General features: G+C 39.6%; 1 protein-coding gene across 7 annotated transcripts; it reads left to right on the plus strand.

Annotated features, from left to right (window-relative positions):
• Positions 1-8,167: 8,167 nt before the first annotated feature.
• On the plus strand, positions 8,168-17,405 carry si:dkey-12e7.1 (uncharacterized). 7 transcript variants are annotated; one of them, XM_005449267.4, is made up of 5 exons: positions 8,168-8,470; positions 8,927-9,061; positions 9,642-9,730; positions 11,880-12,514; positions 14,534-17,405. In XM_005449267.4, exons 4-5 carry the CDS (start codon positions 11,951-11,953, stop codon positions 15,119-15,121), a joined length of 1,152 nt encoding a protein of 383 aa, XP_005449324.1. In that variant the 5' UTR covers positions 8,168-8,470; positions 8,927-9,061; positions 9,642-9,730; positions 11,880-11,950; the 3' UTR covers positions 15,122-17,405. The 7 variants fall into 7 exon arrangements, with proteins under 7 accessions (XP_005449324.1, XP_005449325.1, XP_005449321.1 ...); XM_005449268.4 differs by having other exon boundaries at positions 9,645-9,730; XM_005449264.4 differs by having other exon boundaries at positions 8,927-8,979.
• Positions 17,406-17,494: the final 89 nt, after the last annotated feature.

Below are 17,494 nucleotides of genomic sequence, written 5' to 3' on the forward strand. Positions count from 1 at the left end.
GTTAGGTCCATGCGGTGTGTTTTATGAAGACAGTCAAAGATGTAAGCGTGATCGCTTCAAACTGAAGCCTTTCAAAGTCACACGTAAAATCTTCCAAAATGTCAGAAAATTTAGTGAAAAAGAAGAAAAAGAGAGATGCTGTAAGAATATGAAATTTTATGTGTCTGTGCTGAAAACACTGGCAAAAATTCCTTTTGTTCGCTTGAAACACATTTACAACGTGGTTATTAAAAATAAATGAAAAAAATTTAAATTGATATAATAAATTATATATCATAAGATATATAATTTAATACATATTCATATACGTCCAGAGTTTAAAGCTGAAACAAACATGCTTTTTTGATCCATAGATTTTGTTACATTTTTCATCTCACTGTTGACCACAGAAACTCTGATTTGCAATATTAACCCTAATAAGTATAAAAACAAGATACAAAGAATAAAGAAACTTACCTACGAGGCAGCAGAGCTGACCAGTGTAAAGAAGATCTGACAGGATTTTATAATCATTCCTGAGCATGTGACCACTCTAACTCCTCCCCTTTCCTACCTGATCATTTTACATTTATATTGAACACAAATTACGGTAAATTGTTACCTGAACCAGGGAACAATAATGCACATCACACTCACTTTCAGTTTTCGTCATTTCATTGAAAAGTGTTAATAATAAAGTCTATATTTTATTATTTTATTATGTAATATTTATTATATCATATAATAGATCTACATAACAAAGTCAGCCTTTATAATGTTTACTTTAGCGACGGTACAGGAGCAATGTGTCGGTTAGCAGACTTACTGCAGTATCACTACTACAGTGGTTAATAAACTTTAAACAGGATGTGTGTGAAATAAAGTCATCTTGATTACTGTGAGTGTTATCACCTGAACCAGGTAGCAAAAATGTACAACACACACACACTCTCAGTTTTCTCTCTCTGAAGTCACTGTGGGTGTGCTTAAGTGTTTATCAGTTAACCGGGAAGTGCTACATAGCCTTGATAAAGTTGAATTTAGAGTCAGGAGGGAAAGATTGCCTCAGTTAACAGACTTATCACAGTACCACTACTGCAAATGGTTAATAAAGTTAGAGTTCCTAAAGGTGTCAGTGAAATGTGGTCCAGAAAGAAGAAGAATATTTTACTTTGAAATGTAGTGGAGAAAAGTACAAGAACCTCAGAACCTCAGGTACAGCGAGTACTTGAACTTAATGGTCTGCTGTGAGTCTAGCACATGTTAGTGTGCTGTGCCTGAGTTTGAAGGCCCAAAGCTGCAAATCTGTCTTTAGCACAAACAGAAAGTTTCAAAACTTCATCATGAATCATCTGTCATCCCAGCAGATCTGCAGCTTCTCCCCACTGAGAGTGAGCCTCTGTGAGTATCTTCACAAAGTAAGTTAAATACAGCAGGGAGAGAGCACTGCTGCTGCTGTCACCTTGAAAGATTGATGAATACTTTGTCCAAAAGGTTTTTGATAATAAAAGTGCATCCTCATTGTTTACTGTGTTTCATGACATCATATCAGGATAATTTACTCAAAAAATGTATAAAAATGTGCTAATACTAATAAAAGGTAAAGAACAGTTACAAATAATATTAAGTTTAACCTTATTAGTTATGTTTGTGATCTTGATCTGTGTTCACCTCAAGCTCATCTGAAGTAAGCTCAGGCTCGAGCATTTCTGAATCTCGTGTTTATTACTTTAACTTTTAGTTGAACTTGGTTTGAACAGCTGCAGTCATAAACTGTATTCTCTGACAGTGGTTTTCAGCCTGTGATGTAATTTCCACTTTTATAATTATTTCTGTTTCATCAAATACAAAATAAACTGATGTAAATAATTTAATTTAACTTTGTATTATTTCAGCCTCTTTGGACTTAAAGATCATTTAGTTGTTGGTTTTGGCTCACAACATAAAAATTATAATAAAAAAAATCCCTCACATATGACTCAGAGGTAGCTAATTCATAGCTAATTCCAGAAAAGCTGCTGAGCAGCGACACTTGTTTTTAAATGTTAACAAACAGTGTTGCATGTGTAAAACTAGGGCTGCATGTAGCATTTAATGACTTATCACAGAGTACAGTGGAAAACCCAAACCCCTCAAATGACCACAGTGTGGAACAAACAACTCTCTGATTTAGTGCATGCTTTTGTATTAGCATTACCATACTCCAACAACAGCATCTAAAGCTGTCTTATTAAGAACACTGAACACACACCTCTCCTCTCCGCCACGAGCACCAAGACCTTCCTTTTCTATACCGCCATTAGTGACGTAAAAGCAGGCCTGCAATGGTATTTTCAGATTAATATAATCAGATATTATAGTGGACTTAATTAATGCGGCCAATGTTTTATTAGGGGGTTACCCAACAGGATGAATTTAAACTTGTTTGCAATTTAATTAGGTAACACATGTTCATTAGACACACCTCTTAGAACTTCAGTGACACCAATTTGTATCAAAATCTTTATTAAATAAAAATTCAGGAATAATTTTAACCACACATGTAGCTGAGTTAGGTTCAGCCAGTGTCTTATTACAGTCCCTGGTGAGCACTAATCGTACCATCATACAGTTCCTGATCACGTCTGAGGCAGGAAATCCAAAAGTCTTTTCTTCCACTGAACCAAAATAAGTCAGCCCTGGAAAGAGGTATCTAAGAGGCGTTTGACCAATTAATAATGTTTATTATTTTATTATACCATGCAGGCTGCACGTCATCTACCTCTGTGGCATTATATGAATTAGAAATGTGTAATTACCCTCCTTTGGCATATAGACAGGTGGTGTGGTCATGCTGGACACCACTGAAAACAAAGAGCTCAGAACATAACAGATAGCAGGGGTAAGACTCATATGTAAAGCAGTCATACAGCGTAAAGCTTTCAATTCTTTAAACATCGAGCTTTCTCTCAGGAAGACTGCAACAGCACTTACTGATGATGTTCAGCAACAGTCAGACAGCATCAGGGAAACAGTCATGTTGCAATACTGTGCAAAACCAGACCTAAGAATGACTGATGTCACAAGACACAAGAAGATAAGACCAAATAAACAGGCTGATGATTAACAGAAGTGACATTTATTCACTGTAGCAAAAGTCATCTGTAATGAAATACACAAATTTTAGAGCAGAATTTAGCTTTACTTCTTTAAGATGTATGCACAGGAGGGAAAAAATGAAAGCAGGATTTTCTAAATGCATAATGTTTTATTATTCTTAGAATATTAAAAGCAATTTAATGTCATTAAAGAGTGTCTATTCTAAAGAGTAGACAATTACTAGTCTCTCAACATTCTCTTCTACAATACATATCTTTGCAATATAAAAGATAAAACATAAATGTGATTAAAAAAAATTATGAGATAATTGTAAAATATAAAATAATGAGGTACACATATCCAGCTCACATCAGAGCCTTCTTGATGTGATGTTCTTCTGTTTCTCTGGCCGCTGTATCTGTGGGGACGGCGTTCGCTGATCCATATGTGATGGTTTATGGTAAACATCAACTTTTAAATATCCCCAGTTACTGATGAAAATCTCACAGTCTGAGAAGGCTAACCTGCCATTTTTCATTTCCTCCCTGGTGAATTTGATGTGTTGGTCCACCGAGTTAATGTAATCAGGGAATTGTGGTACGTCCTGAGATTTGATTTTCAACCAGGTGTCAATCAATGACTTCCAGAGTAGGATAACAAACCCTTTTTTCCACTTCTTCCATGTACAAATTGGCCACAATGGGTGAAACTGGGGAACCCATGGACATCTATGTTTCTCCCTGTACTGACCCTTGTATGTGAAACAGGTGGAATTAAGACACTGTTCCAAGGACAAACACACTTGTTTGGTGCTGAGGCTGTGGTCATCCTCATGAACTATCTCCACTGCTTCAGTAATAAGGTTTTATTAGATTTCTGTTCTTAGAGTCATATTTCGATATGAGTCAAGTTTGCTGTCTAGCTGTCTAGGCTTCCCCAGAAATGTGATTTACATCTTTAAACCTTGTGCTAACACTCTGAGAACTATTTAAAAAGAATCAGGAAAAATGTAATCTGTCAACTATTTTGAACACAAATTATATTAAAATTGTACAAGTATAGTAGGACGTGTTATTTGCTCGCTTCTTCTAATCACAGTCAGGCAGGAGTTTAATTTCTGTTAAAAAAAAATATACAAAGACCTGATTAGCCCGTTATAAGCATCCGCACCTGAACCAGGAACAATAATGCACAACAAGCACTTTCAGTTTTGTTTCTCTGACATTCCTGCATCACCCAAGGAAAATGAATGTGTGTGCTTTCACTGCTTTGAGTTGTTAGGTAAAGGTTTTACACAGCCTGGATTCAAAGGGAAGAATCAGTATCACTGCAATAGTTCATAAACTTAAAACAGGTTGTGTTTAAAAAAATGTTGCCTAGCTACACTTACCCTGTACACCACCTTACAGACTTTTTCAGTTTGCAGTGTTTGCATAAGATGTTGTTCACCTGCGTGCACCTTCCTCCACTCTTACAGTGTCATGAAAATGTATTTGCCCCCATCCTGATTTCTGATGGTTTTTAAAAAAATATTTTTCACACTTACAAGTTTCAGATCAAACAAATATAATATTAATGGTAAATGGCCTGTATTTGTAAAGCGCTTTACTTAGTCCCTATGGAGCCCAAAGCACTTTATACTACATTCAGTCATCCACCCATTCACACACACATTCACACACTGGTGATGGCAAGCTCCATTGTAGCCACAGCTGCCCTGGGGCGCACTGACAGAGGCGAGGCTTCCGGACACTGGCGCCACCGGGCCCTCTGACCACCACCAGTCAGAGGCAAATGATTTCATTTATTCAGGGAAAAAGGCCAAACCTACTTGGCCCTGTGTGAAAATATTATTGCTCCTTTAACCTAATAACTGATCGTGCCACCGTGGCAACAAGAACTGCAATCAAGCATTTGTGAGTGCTGGCAGTAAGTCTTTTACGTCGCTGTGGAGAAACTTTGGCCCATTCTTCTTTGCAAAATCCTTTTCATTCAGTCACACTGGAGGGTTTCCACACATGTTGTTGTTTAAGGTCATGCTCAAGCATTCCAATCTGATTTGAGTATGAACTCTGACCAGGCCATTCTTAAACCTTTTTGTTGGTTAGTTTGCTTTATTTAAATGATTTATTTTTGCTTTGTTGAGCTATTCAGAGGTGGACTGTGATCGTTGTCCTGCTGCATAACCCGAATGAGCAGTTACAGCAAGTTGTCCAGATCCTGAAGCAGCAAAGCAGCCCCAGACCATCACACTGCCACCACTGTTGGAATCTCGGCAGTGACGTCTTGTGGCGAAAGAGTTAATTACAGCCACATGACTGGCTGCCCTTTGACATATGGCAACACAACAGCATAGAAAAGCCTGATTTTCCAGATACCTGCTGCATTTTAGCGTTTGACGTTGTGCTGACTTTAGGATAACCAACATGTTTCGATGTTGGTTTCTTCTCATGAAATGCTGCTAATTTATGCCAGATGTGACAGGATGTAAACCTTCCAAAACCTTTTGTCTCTTCAGTTCACACAGTATTTAAATGTGGAATATTTCTGGAAATATTTCTTTATTTTATTTCTTTACTTGGGCAGCGGTGACAACCACCACAGAATTCATTTTTCAAGCCATGTGCCAATACAGAGCTGAGCAGCTACAGTTAGGTCCATAAATATTTGGACAGAGGCAACTTTTCTAATTTTGGTTCTGCACATTACCACAATGAATTTTAAACGAAACAGCTCAGATGGAATTGAAGTGCAAAACAATTGCACAAAAATGTGACGAAGTAAAGCATTTGGATAAATTGCATTACTCAAAATAAAATGTTCATTTCAATATTTGTTTGAAAACCCTTTGCTGTAAATGACAGCCTGAAGTCTTGAACTCTTGGACATCACCTGGGTTTCCTCCTTTTTAATGCTCTGACGGATTTTTACTGCAGCGGCTTTCAGTTGCTGTTTGTTTGTGGGCCTTTCTGTCCAAAGTTTAGCCTTCAACAAGTGAAATGCCCAGTTGGGTTAGGATAGAATATTCCACTTCTTTGCTTTAATAAACTCCTCAGTTGTTTTGGCTTTATGTTTTGGGTCATTCATCTGTATTATGAAACACCACCCAATCAATTTGACTGCATTTAGGTGGATGTGAGCAGACAGTATGTCTGTTAACACCTCAGAATTCATTCGGGTGCTTCTGTCCTGTGTCACATCGTCAGTAAACAGTAGTGTCCCAGTGCCACTGGTATTCATGCTCGCCCATGGTATGCTTTGAATCATGAGCTGCTCCATGTTTTCTTCATACTTTTTTCTTCCCATCAGTCTGGTAGAGGTGGATCTTGGTTTCATCTGTCAAATCAGCTGTGCTGGCTTGCACCTTACGGTGAATCCTCTGTATTTACTTCCATGCAATCTTCTCTTTATGGTAAATTTAAATATATCGATACGCCTACCTCCTGGACAGTCTTGTTAACTCGGTTGGCTGTTGTGAAGGGGTTTCTCGTCACCATGGAAATGATTCTTCAATCATCCGCCAAACAGTGGATGAGCTGTGGACCTCCAAGTCTTTTTTGTGTTGCTGAGTTCACCAGTGCTTTCTTTCTTTGCCAGGATGCACCAAACTGTAGATTTTGTCCAAAGATCCAGACTTGGAGGCAAACCTGACCAATGGAAGATTGTCCTTTATTTACATGGCAGCAACAAATCCACAGCGATAGTGAAAACAGCTCTGTAATGAATCCAACAGCAAAACACAAGGGCAGACAAACAGTACATCACAGCAAAGAGTTAAGAAAACTGAGGACTTACATCTGAAGTATTTTGTTCACATATGAAAAAAAAAATGCTAATTCAAGATGAACTTTGTAATTTACTATAACACATATCTTTTGTCTCATGTTAAAGTGATTTCATTATATTCAGGTAATCAATTTTCACCTGTAAATACAATTGGATTTTTTAATGTCAAACTTATTCAAAGTTATTTTGTACTAAGTACTTTAGTACTTTTACTTTTGGGACTTTAAGTATATTTTCATGCAAGTATCATCCTACTACTTCTACTTTGACTAAAATGCAAATGCGACTATCTCTGTATTACACTTATAAATATTTAATATATTTGTTACACTGCTCAGCTATCACTAATAAAACCTATAATGTCCATAATATTAACATAAAATATTAATATAATATTACTATATGACTGTGATTTTTCAAAGTAGTAAACTCATCCCACTCCCATCCTGTCTTCTAGCTTCAGGAGCAGCAAGAAGACAGCTGTAGACCTTCAAAAATAATCAGGAGGCAGGTAAGGTACAAACTAAGTGTGGAGGAGTCCAAATAAGACAGTCCACTTGTCTGTCACAGGCATCTCATTTTGTTTTGTCTTTTTTACTCATGTGTAAAGCGCCTTCGGGTATCTTGAAAGACGCTATACAAATCTAAGTAATTCATTATCATTATCATTATAATTATTATTATTATTTGTGTTTTGTGTGTACAACATTCTCACTCTGGACTCCTCAGAGTCGTTCTCCTCAGGAATAATGGAAGGTGAGATGAACTGTGTTAGGATGAAGCACTGAATTACAGGCTGATGTCAAAACAGGTGATAACTCTACTATTGGGGATGTTTCAGAGAAAGAGGAATCAGCACTGCTTCTGCCCCACCTGGAAATCCTCCTATATTTTGAATGAAAAATGCAAAATCTTGTAAAAATCTTTTTTTCATGCCTAAAGATGAATAAAAATACTTAAGAAAATTTTTATCCCCATAAGTGACCATTGGTACCCACAAGTATAGTTGCGTGTCAATTTTCTGTCCTCACAAAAATGTCTAAACACACACACACACACACACACACACACACGCACTGCACAGGCTCCTGTCAGTACTTTTTTTTTTTACTTCCAACCGCCGGGGGGCGCTTGTTATCGTTTTTTCTCTGAAGCCAATGCCTCCGATCCTCAAATGTTTCATAAAAATATCTATATAAAAAATATATATTTTAAAGATAATTCAAGAGCGAATTAGTTTTCCCAATATTTCTCTTTCTTTTCTCTTGTTTCCATTAAGCCCCGCCCAGCCGTGCAGCGCCGGGAAACAAAACGTGCAGCCGAACGCATGCTGATGACGACACCTTCGACGAGCCACAACAAAACAACAACAGAACTCAGCTGTTTGCTAGCTAACTAGCCGGCCTGGTTGCTCAGCGCTGTTCTCGGCAGTTTCCCGTCACTCTGGATTAGCCGCAGACGTTTTAGAGCTGCTAATACGTCTGGCTATGAAATGGTTTCTATAAAACCCTCAGTTATGTGCTGCAGTTGGGTTTAATTTTAACTTCCTTTGTCTCCTTTCTGCTGGCTTCTAGCTGATTAGCTTTACGACTGAGGACGGAAAGGAGGCTGTCTGCTCGACATAAAGGTAACCACTCGTAACGCGCAAAAAACAAGCGCATAATGTCCGCTGCAGTGTTAGTGCGCAGACTGAAATAGTCTAAATGTTGGCCTGTCGCATCTGAGAGAAGCTGGAAGTGAAGTATGAGTGATGGTGGGCGAATAACGGAACTTTGAGCGCACCTGTGCTCAGGTTACGCTGTCACATGATCTATCCTGTAACTTCACTCCTGCACGTTATCTGAAGTTATTAAATGTGCAAGTACTAGCATTACAAAAACCTGGTTGTTGCTCTATGTGCAGCACCTTGGTCAACTTGTGTCGTTTTTAAATACTTTTACTTGCCAGGAATTCACAGGAAAAGCAATAAAGTTGCACTTTAAAGCATAAAGACAAATTAATGGGAACATGTTCTGCGCATGTCTTTCTGCTCTTTATTTATTTTTAGTTTTTTAATTTAATTTGTGGACTCCTTTTCCCTTAGGGCAACTTTCTTCTGATTGGCTGCAGCAAGCAAAGTGGAGGCTTGAACGGCAGGTGGGTGTGGCACACGGATATCCTCTTTCTGTCAAGACATAACAGAGCTGACCTCTGACCTTTTGGCTCACAGGAATTACTTGTAGGTACACTGACATCGGTATTTGAAACTTTGTGTTTAATGTGACAGTACACTACTGAAAGAGCATGATGCATATGATGGATAAAATTATATTTTGGCAGGAATAGGTTGACTTTATGTTCCTATTACATGTTATTGTTTAAGGTGTTTCCTCCTGGTTTTACATTTCTATACTTCATGGTTATTAAATTTCCCACGTTATCATCACACAGGCACAGTTAATGGTTTGTAATATAGTTTATAGTGACTCACTGGCCAATTTCAGTTGGATAAAAGCAAGCAAAAGGAAACTGCATGTATAAAATAATCAGCCAAAGTTAAAAAGTTTTTTTTCTGCTGAAGGTTGTCCTTCAATCGTCAGTTTTCAGGTTTATGTATAAAAATGTCTTTAGGAATGAGCCTGATATTTGTTTAAAAATATTAGTATCACCACAGCAGGGCTTATAAAACTGCAATGTTACATATTCGTAGTGTAGAAGTTGCTAATTATTTTTGAGTGCTTCATTCATATGTTACAAACTGATTAGGCCTCAGTCACACAGGCTTAGAAACAGAGTAATGATGTGAATTTCCTGACCAGTAGGCAGCTGTGCACCAAACCCTCCCTGCAGGCCTCGACTGGGACGAAAAATCGGCCCGGGTATTTTGTCTGGAGACCGGCCCCTTCAGGTATTATAGGAAAAGGCATAAAGCCTTTGAATGAAACAAACACTGTTGTGACAGTGATGTACACTGTCTTGTTGCTATGTATGGATGATTTCTATACATTTCACATCAGATGACCACTGGTTGTAAGATTCAGATAATTATTTATTAAAAGCGAGACATTTTAAATGAGAATAAGAAAGAAAAGTATTTCTTTGTCCCCCCCTTTCCCTGTTAATGCCCTACCTGGCCCCCTGGCAAAGCTTTGCTAGACCCGCCCCTGCACAGTTACCAGCTGTCAGCTACGTAGAAAAGGATCCTGGTGTTATTTGTCTCTCAGAAACTGCGCATAACTTCCCTTCAACTCATTCATGTCACCTAAAAGGTAAACCTGTTTCTCCATCACCTGTTCAGCTCTGATGATTCAGTAAGGACATCTCCTGGTTTCATCTGCATGTTTCCCCCTCACCAGATAACCAAACCGATATCATGACCAGCAGCTTTTACAGCTGTGGCTCCAGCAAATATCAGCTGATACTAGAAATTAATATTAAATAAATTCTAACAACAGCTGATCAAACTTAAATGTGCTGCTGTTGTTTAGTGCAACATCCGCTGGTTTCCTCTTTCTGCCGCAAAGTGGGCGATAAACAAACGAGAGAAAAGCCGATCAGCTGATCATTGATCAGTTTCCTGATTGAAGTGGCAACAGGAGAGCGAGGGGGGGAGAGAATGAGAGAAGAAGAGGCAGCTGTGCAGCGTAAAGACAAAGAATAACTCCAGCTTTGTGTCTTTTTTTCATTCTAGCTGAAGAACGGGACAAATCGCGTTCCTTTCCACCTCAATACCATTTTCTTCTGTTTGTCTGTGATAAGATTGCTTTCAGAGCCGTTGCCCATGCAAGGGGGGGGGGTGCATCTGACCTCCTCGGCTGTAACTGGTCCAGCCCAGAGTCAGTCATAACACATTGGCCAATTCACTACCTTTCATTGTTTATACTGTTACAAAAAAAAAAAAAAAAACGGGCAAATGCCCAGTGGGCCCATGGTGAATCACAGGGAGGCCAGTCCAGCTGTGCCTCCCTGTGATTGGTGACTGCAGTCACTTGTAGCTTGCATGGAAGACATTGACTTGTCTGCAAGCACTCACCATTTACTCTCCAGGCTGCAGTGGAATTTGCAGCTGCCATCAGCCTCCTGTAACCACTCACTCATACACCTTTTACCCCTCAGCCATAAAAGGCTGATGGGCGACGGGGACACCCAAGTTTGTGAATCCGATAACTCAAGAACATGGCAATGTAGGACTTTCAAATTGATACCATATGTCTATCTACTAAAAATGTCAGACGAGTTCGAATCTTAGTGACATTGGCCTCAAGGTCAGGGGTCAGAGGTCACTTTTTCTGAAAATCTTGAGAATTCGATAACTTGAGATGGAAGTCACCTAGGATTGTGAAATTCACATCTACTAGCAGGCTGAGGGGTACCACTGGCTGCTGCCAGTACGTTTTTCCTTTACCATTTGGTGGTTGCCAGCTGGGTCACTTATCGGTCTGTAGCCCTGGGTGACTGAGGGCTTGAGCAGCTTGTTTCATGCTCATGAACTTCAGTGAGTGTCATAAAACTGTTTTCAGTTACATTTCAAAAAAATTGTTGGCAGTGACCAGAGAAAACAAAGAGAAGGTTCTGTCTTAATCTATGTTGTCCATAATATTCTGTAACACTGAGAAGGCTTTAGAGTCTGTTCTGTCCAAGGGAACCCACGGCAGATTTATGGGTGAGATTTAGGAAAATCAGCGAAGGTATTCACATACTTGGTGAAGGCAGTTAAGCCACAGTCATTCAGGAATACTAAGGTTCAATGAACAGCTGCAAAAACCATCTTCAGGCAGGCCGCGTTGTTAAGTTTTACCAGACTAAAGCTGAGGATGTTACCATCATGTTAAATGTAAAAACTCTTACTAACACTCTGAATTTAAGGAATTCAGTGAGAATATAAATGTGAATATTGGCGTTGATGATGAGGATAAATGATTTGTACAGGACACACAGTTTAGTATAAAAATCACACACTGGCTCCTGAACCACTGCTGCAATTATTTCCACATGTTCTCATCAGCACCTTGGAAAAAAAATCTCATTTGTTTCTGCTTCATGTTTTTATCTTGAAGGCACTGATGCAACAATGTTTATGGCAAAGTCTGACTCCAAAACCACCTGGTGGAGATTCTGACCTCCACCAATGACCACGAATATTATTTCTTCACCGTTCATCATGTCACCACGAAAAAGAACCCTCGTCCCGGTAAGCAGCCGGCGGAAAGCAGCGGACGACTACTTCCCCTTCAACTTGCTGCCGGTGGAGTGCCAGCTGCACGTCCTGTCCTTTCTGAACGAGGTGGATAAGTGTAGCTGCGCCCTGGTTTGCGCGAGCTGGAGCTGCCTCGTCCGCTCGTGGAAGCTGTGGCGGGTGGCCGACTACTCCCGTCGGGTCGGCTTCCACCTCGGTCAGGAGGGGCTGCTCGTTTCCAACCGGGAGTTCGAGAGGTGGAAATCCTGGGTCCAGCACTACACCTACCACCTCATCTCCCGCCGGGCCAGCCTGCTCACGCTGAGGGCCAGCTTCGACCTGGGGGATCGCTGCAACAAGTGGGGCGAGCTGCTGAGCCACCTACTGGACAATGTCCACTGCAGAGACCTCAGCCACCTCGACCTTAACTGGACTTTTACTCTTCTAGAGCCGCTTGACCTCAGGGTCCACTCCAGCCCCAGTTCACACCAGGATAACGTTACCAAAATGGACAAGGTAATTGGTTTTTACTGGTTTTATTTTCTAAGAACTGCAACCTTACACATTAGTTCAGGTAGAAGGAAATAAGTTTGTTTTATATCAAGCTGGAAAGCAAAATAGGAAGGTAGTTAGGTAACAATAGTGATTTTTTTCTTTATTTTTATTATTATTTTTTTTGTGCTGTAGAAGAAAAGAAAACAACATTTTTTAACACAGGCCAGCCAGCAACAGAAAACAAGTAATTACCCCAAAACAGCTCCTCCTATTGCACATGTCAGTGTTCATCCCACCTAAAAATCCACAGAGTCCCATGTTACTTTAATTCAAAAAACAAATAACTACATGGTCCATAACAGATAAATATTTCTGTTTAACTCTGCATAACTCAAATCTTTTCACGTGGCTCTAAATGGGTCCCCAAACAGCTTCGCCTATTTTGGGGTTTCTACTGGAAGAAGTTTGCAGTGTTGTTTTGACGTAGAAAGTTAGTGATATTCAGCGATTTAAGGCCTCAGTGGATGAAATAACTTCAACAAGGATCAACTTCAAGGCGACTACAAATTAGAGCACAGGATACTGCTGATTGATATGTGATAAGGTAGTTCCTGTGTCGACGCCCATTTATCCAGCATTCATTTTAGTCATTTTTTCCCCAAGCGAGGCCATTATCTTTGTGCCTTTTTAAAAGACTGAAGTTCATTAAAGTTTTTATCATTAAAATATGGAAAACATCCCAACTCTGCAAAATACATACAAAACCAGAAAGATGGAAAAAAAGAGACAAATTAAATTTAAATAAATAAATAAAAACTACTCCATAAATCAAAACCTAAATGTGATGCAATAAGGAGTCAGTCCAGTGAGTGATGCAGAGGGTGCTTCAGTTAGTGTTTATTGTCTTTTTGGAAATTCTATTTGTGGCAACTGTCAGGTAAACAAAAAAGACATTATATTCACAGACACAACATGCATTAACAACAGCAGCAATTTCACCAAGAGTCAGAGCATCACAGCGTACAAGCTACACACCTCATGTCACCACAGTCGTTCACTAGATTTACACTAGAAGGTAGAAAAGAGGTGGTACCCTGTACCTGGGTCCTCATGATCGTAGTGCATCATACAGTCTTATTGAGGGTTTTTGGGGGGGGGTTCTTTATTACCTACATATAGCGAAAAGTAGCAGGCAATAAAACAGAGAGTCAGAAGCACGTAGGTTATTTATCCGTAATTGTTTGTGATGGCTGCAGCTGTTTGGATGAGCTCTGCGTCAGCTGATGAAGGAATCCAACCAATGTGTTGATTCAAAATGAACTGAGTTCAGGTTTGGATGCATTTCACAACAAGCAAGTTAATAATCCAGGTAACAGAAACATTCCTCCACATTAACGTGTCCGGGATTAAACTACAAACAGTGTAATCCCTCCACATTCCTTCTTGCAGCTCAGATTAACACTCAGCACCTTTAACCGCTTTGCAACTACATGTACAAATATGGCTTAGTTATTTAAGCTTGCAGCTGTTATGCACAACATTCTTATGTTGTGTATCGTGTGGTCCGTGTAACTGTAGATGTTTTATTTATTTAAAGATTTTTACTCAATTTGAATTTATGCTTGAATTTTTTTGTGTGATGACATCAGCGTTCAGATGGTTTTGAACCTTTTAAGGTCTGAAGCTCAAATATAGCATCTGCTGTCCCACGTGGTGCAACACTGAGATGAAGAGTTTTGTTCATACTTGATATGTTTTGCATTTGGAGTACCAGTCCACTTTTACATGTGTTTCATAGTGTGTGAGTATGAATCCATAGGAAGAGGTAGATTTAAACCGTATCATAAGAGGAACAGAAGGAGTAGAGGATCATTAGTTCCTGTGTTTTCTGAGAAGCCTGGACAGCACCGGCTAACTCATTTGCATAACTGGCTCTGATCAAGTTCCAGCTGCAGGTGAGGCAAATATGAATGCAAGCATCCACGACCGGCAACACTAATGTGTCACTTGTTTTCTTTTGTTTTGTCTTTGATTTGTCAGGTGACCCGCTTTCAGGAGCTGCTGAGCAAGCTGACCCAGAACTGCCCACGCATCTCCAAGATGCGCCTACATTTTGACTGGTCCGATTTGTCCGTGTCGCTGCTCACGCAGTTCCAGCAGCTCCGAGTCCTCGAGCTCAAATATTTCTGGGTCTTTAAATGCGTGACTCCGTCAACGCTGCAGATGCTCATCAAATCCCTGCCTAACCTCAAGTCTCTGACGTTAAATATCTTGGTGCCACTGAGGAACCTCGGCATCTCCTACACCCTGGAGTCTCAGTCTCTGGAGTTTTTGGACGTGTCTCCGAGCCGAGGCTTGGTCTTCTCCTGCCTTAAGCTGCCAGCCCTGCGTGAACTCCGAGCCAAGAAGATTGTCCTGCGTGTCACGCTGGACCGCAGGACCAGGACCCGCATCCAGAGCCGCTGGCCCTGCCTCTACCACGTCCTCCGGGAGGGGACGCCGAAGCTTCAGGCTCTAAACAACGAGAGGCTCCTCCCTACATGGAGAGAGAAAAGTTACGGAGAGCTGACTGCTATCCTGGAACAGTCCTGCTACTGTGTTCAGCATCTAGACAGCTGGCTGTGGTAGTCAAACGCATGACAGTACATGAAGTTCTTACATTTATTAGTTGGTAAAATCTATAAAGGAGCTAAATATTGCTTTTACGTCGCATTTTTATCATTATTATTATTATTGTTATCGTTTAAAAGAACTGAAGACTCAGAAGAACAAACTTGTTGCTCACAGAAGCGGATATAAGCTGAGATTTGATACCAAGTAGTTTCCAACTCTTTAACAGAAAGCTGCTGTTCCAGTTTAAACGCTGTCCAAATCCTGACAAGGCAATCACCCACAACACAGTTTTCTTAAGTTTGTCCAGTTTTCTCAAAGCATAATGTTAATTCTGTGATTGAAGATCTGCTGAAAACATTTGTAACGCGCACAAGTGGATGTGCATACATTGTAGCTACAACTACACCCTGAGATGTGTGCAATGAGGCCCAATACCAGAAGACGGCGTGTAGTGGCGACAATTAGAGACTAAAGGCAAAATGTTTTAGATGTATTTAAAATTTTTATTCTTAAGAAATAGAAATCAATAGGAAAAAAAAGCTGTCAGCACTAAATTCAAAGAAATGAAGGTAAGAAAATTTTGACTCTGGTAAAATTATTAACTTTTGACTGGGAAAGACACTTTCTCCATTATAAAAATATTTTAGCTCTATTCTATGAAAATTAAAATTGCAAATATTACTCTAAAACTATTCTCTCACTCCTCAAATAAATACAGAATAGGTTTGGTTTTAATCCCAGAAATATTGTGGCTCTTCTTAAAATATCAAAATGTAATTTTACAGCTAAAAAAACTGCAGTTTTTATTTGTATTGTGTAAATATTATCCCTTTTTTTAAAGAGCGTGTACATTATTTTGCCTTTATTCTCAGCATCAGATTACCGGCATATTTCCTCCACTGTAGAAAGCAGATGGTTACTGTACTGTATTTTGTACTTGGTCGTTCCTTGAATTCGGTTGTATTTATTAGAGTCGATTACTAACTCAAGCTGAAGAGACATCGAGTCTTTTGCTAGAGAATTGCACAGATGAACACATGTGATCAGTGTATGAATGCAGTAAATGGGTAAGTGGTGTGTGGAAGACGTGGTGCAGGACCAAAAATGCCAACGTGAAGCTCTTCTTCCTAAAAAGCAGCTGAAGACCATCAGCTGGTTCGGTGTGACTGCTCTGACTCGGCTGCTGAGTGCTTTCGTTAAGCTGGTGTAATTCCGATCACAGGCTGCTGGGAATGCAGAAACAGAGTTCGTTCCAGTGCTGGGCCACATTATTTTAATCTCGAGTGCCCCTCTGTGAGCTGGTTTATTGTTGATGTGCATCATGTAAATGTGTTTGTCTGAAGAGGAAGCTAATGAGTTTCAGCAAACTTTAACCTGCCCGTCTTTAGAATTAGTCCGCTTCTGATGTCTGGAAACTTTTTGCACATTTCCTTTGCTGTCACAAAAGGCTGATTATTTCAAGTCAAATTCCAGCTGTTTTTTTGTTTTGTTTTGTTCTTTTAATTTTCAGCTTTATTTGTCTGCTTGTGACAGCAGAGACAGTCGAGTTAATGCACTTGCAGTTACCCTTCTTATCAGCAGAGGTCGTTATTATCAAAGATTTGCCCCTGAAGGTTTAAACCTGCACTGGTGTAACTGGTGGTTTACCTGATGTGCTCCTGAGTTGTTGTTGTTTTTTTGTTTTTTGTCTTTTTTAATGGCTAAAAGAAAATGCTCCTGGACAATGTAAAATTACCAAGATTTTGCCTTGATTACCTGTAACACTGATTTAGATCCAAGTTGCAGTTATAATCCGAATACTTTTCAATGGGACAAACACAGAGTAAAAGTAAGAAAAGTTTTTGTAGCTGCTTATGAGACTGAAGCAGATGATTTTTACATTTTTCCTTCTACATAACTCTTTAAGACCATCAGCAGCTCTTACCCTGTGGTTATCAGAGTATGTGATTTTTGTTACAGTTTAGTCGTTGTAAGTTGTAACACGCATATAAAGTGCCTTTTTCTCTCTCCAGATACTACAGAATTACAGTTAGGCCTAACCCCAGCTGTGTGATGGATTGGGCCTTCAGAGCGTTTATGAGTGCAAAAGTCTCGGTAATTTAATAAAAGCTTGTTTTTCGAAATCGGATATTTTTGAGAGAATGTGTGTGTATATACGCGAGAGTGTTTGTAGTGAGAGATCTGGTTGACATTTCACAGATTTCTTCCAAAAGAATTGTGCTCTGTATTGATACGTGAAAATTCCTGTTGCTGCCTAGCTTGCACGCATCAATCCAAATTAAATGCGTTATGAAACTGATGACCTACCTCTTCCTTTCTAAGGAGTAAATCTTGAACGTAAGAGCAGAAACTTGTGACATTCAGGCAGATGTTATAACATCTGGTCCA

This window comes from Oreochromis niloticus, linkage group LG7 (genome assembly GCF_001858045.2).
Source record: "Oreochromis niloticus isolate F11D_XX linkage group LG7, O_niloticus_UMD_NMBU, whole genome shotgun sequence".
Classification (NCBI taxonomy): domain Eukaryota; kingdom Metazoa; phylum Chordata; class Actinopteri; order Cichliformes; family Cichlidae; genus Oreochromis; species Oreochromis niloticus.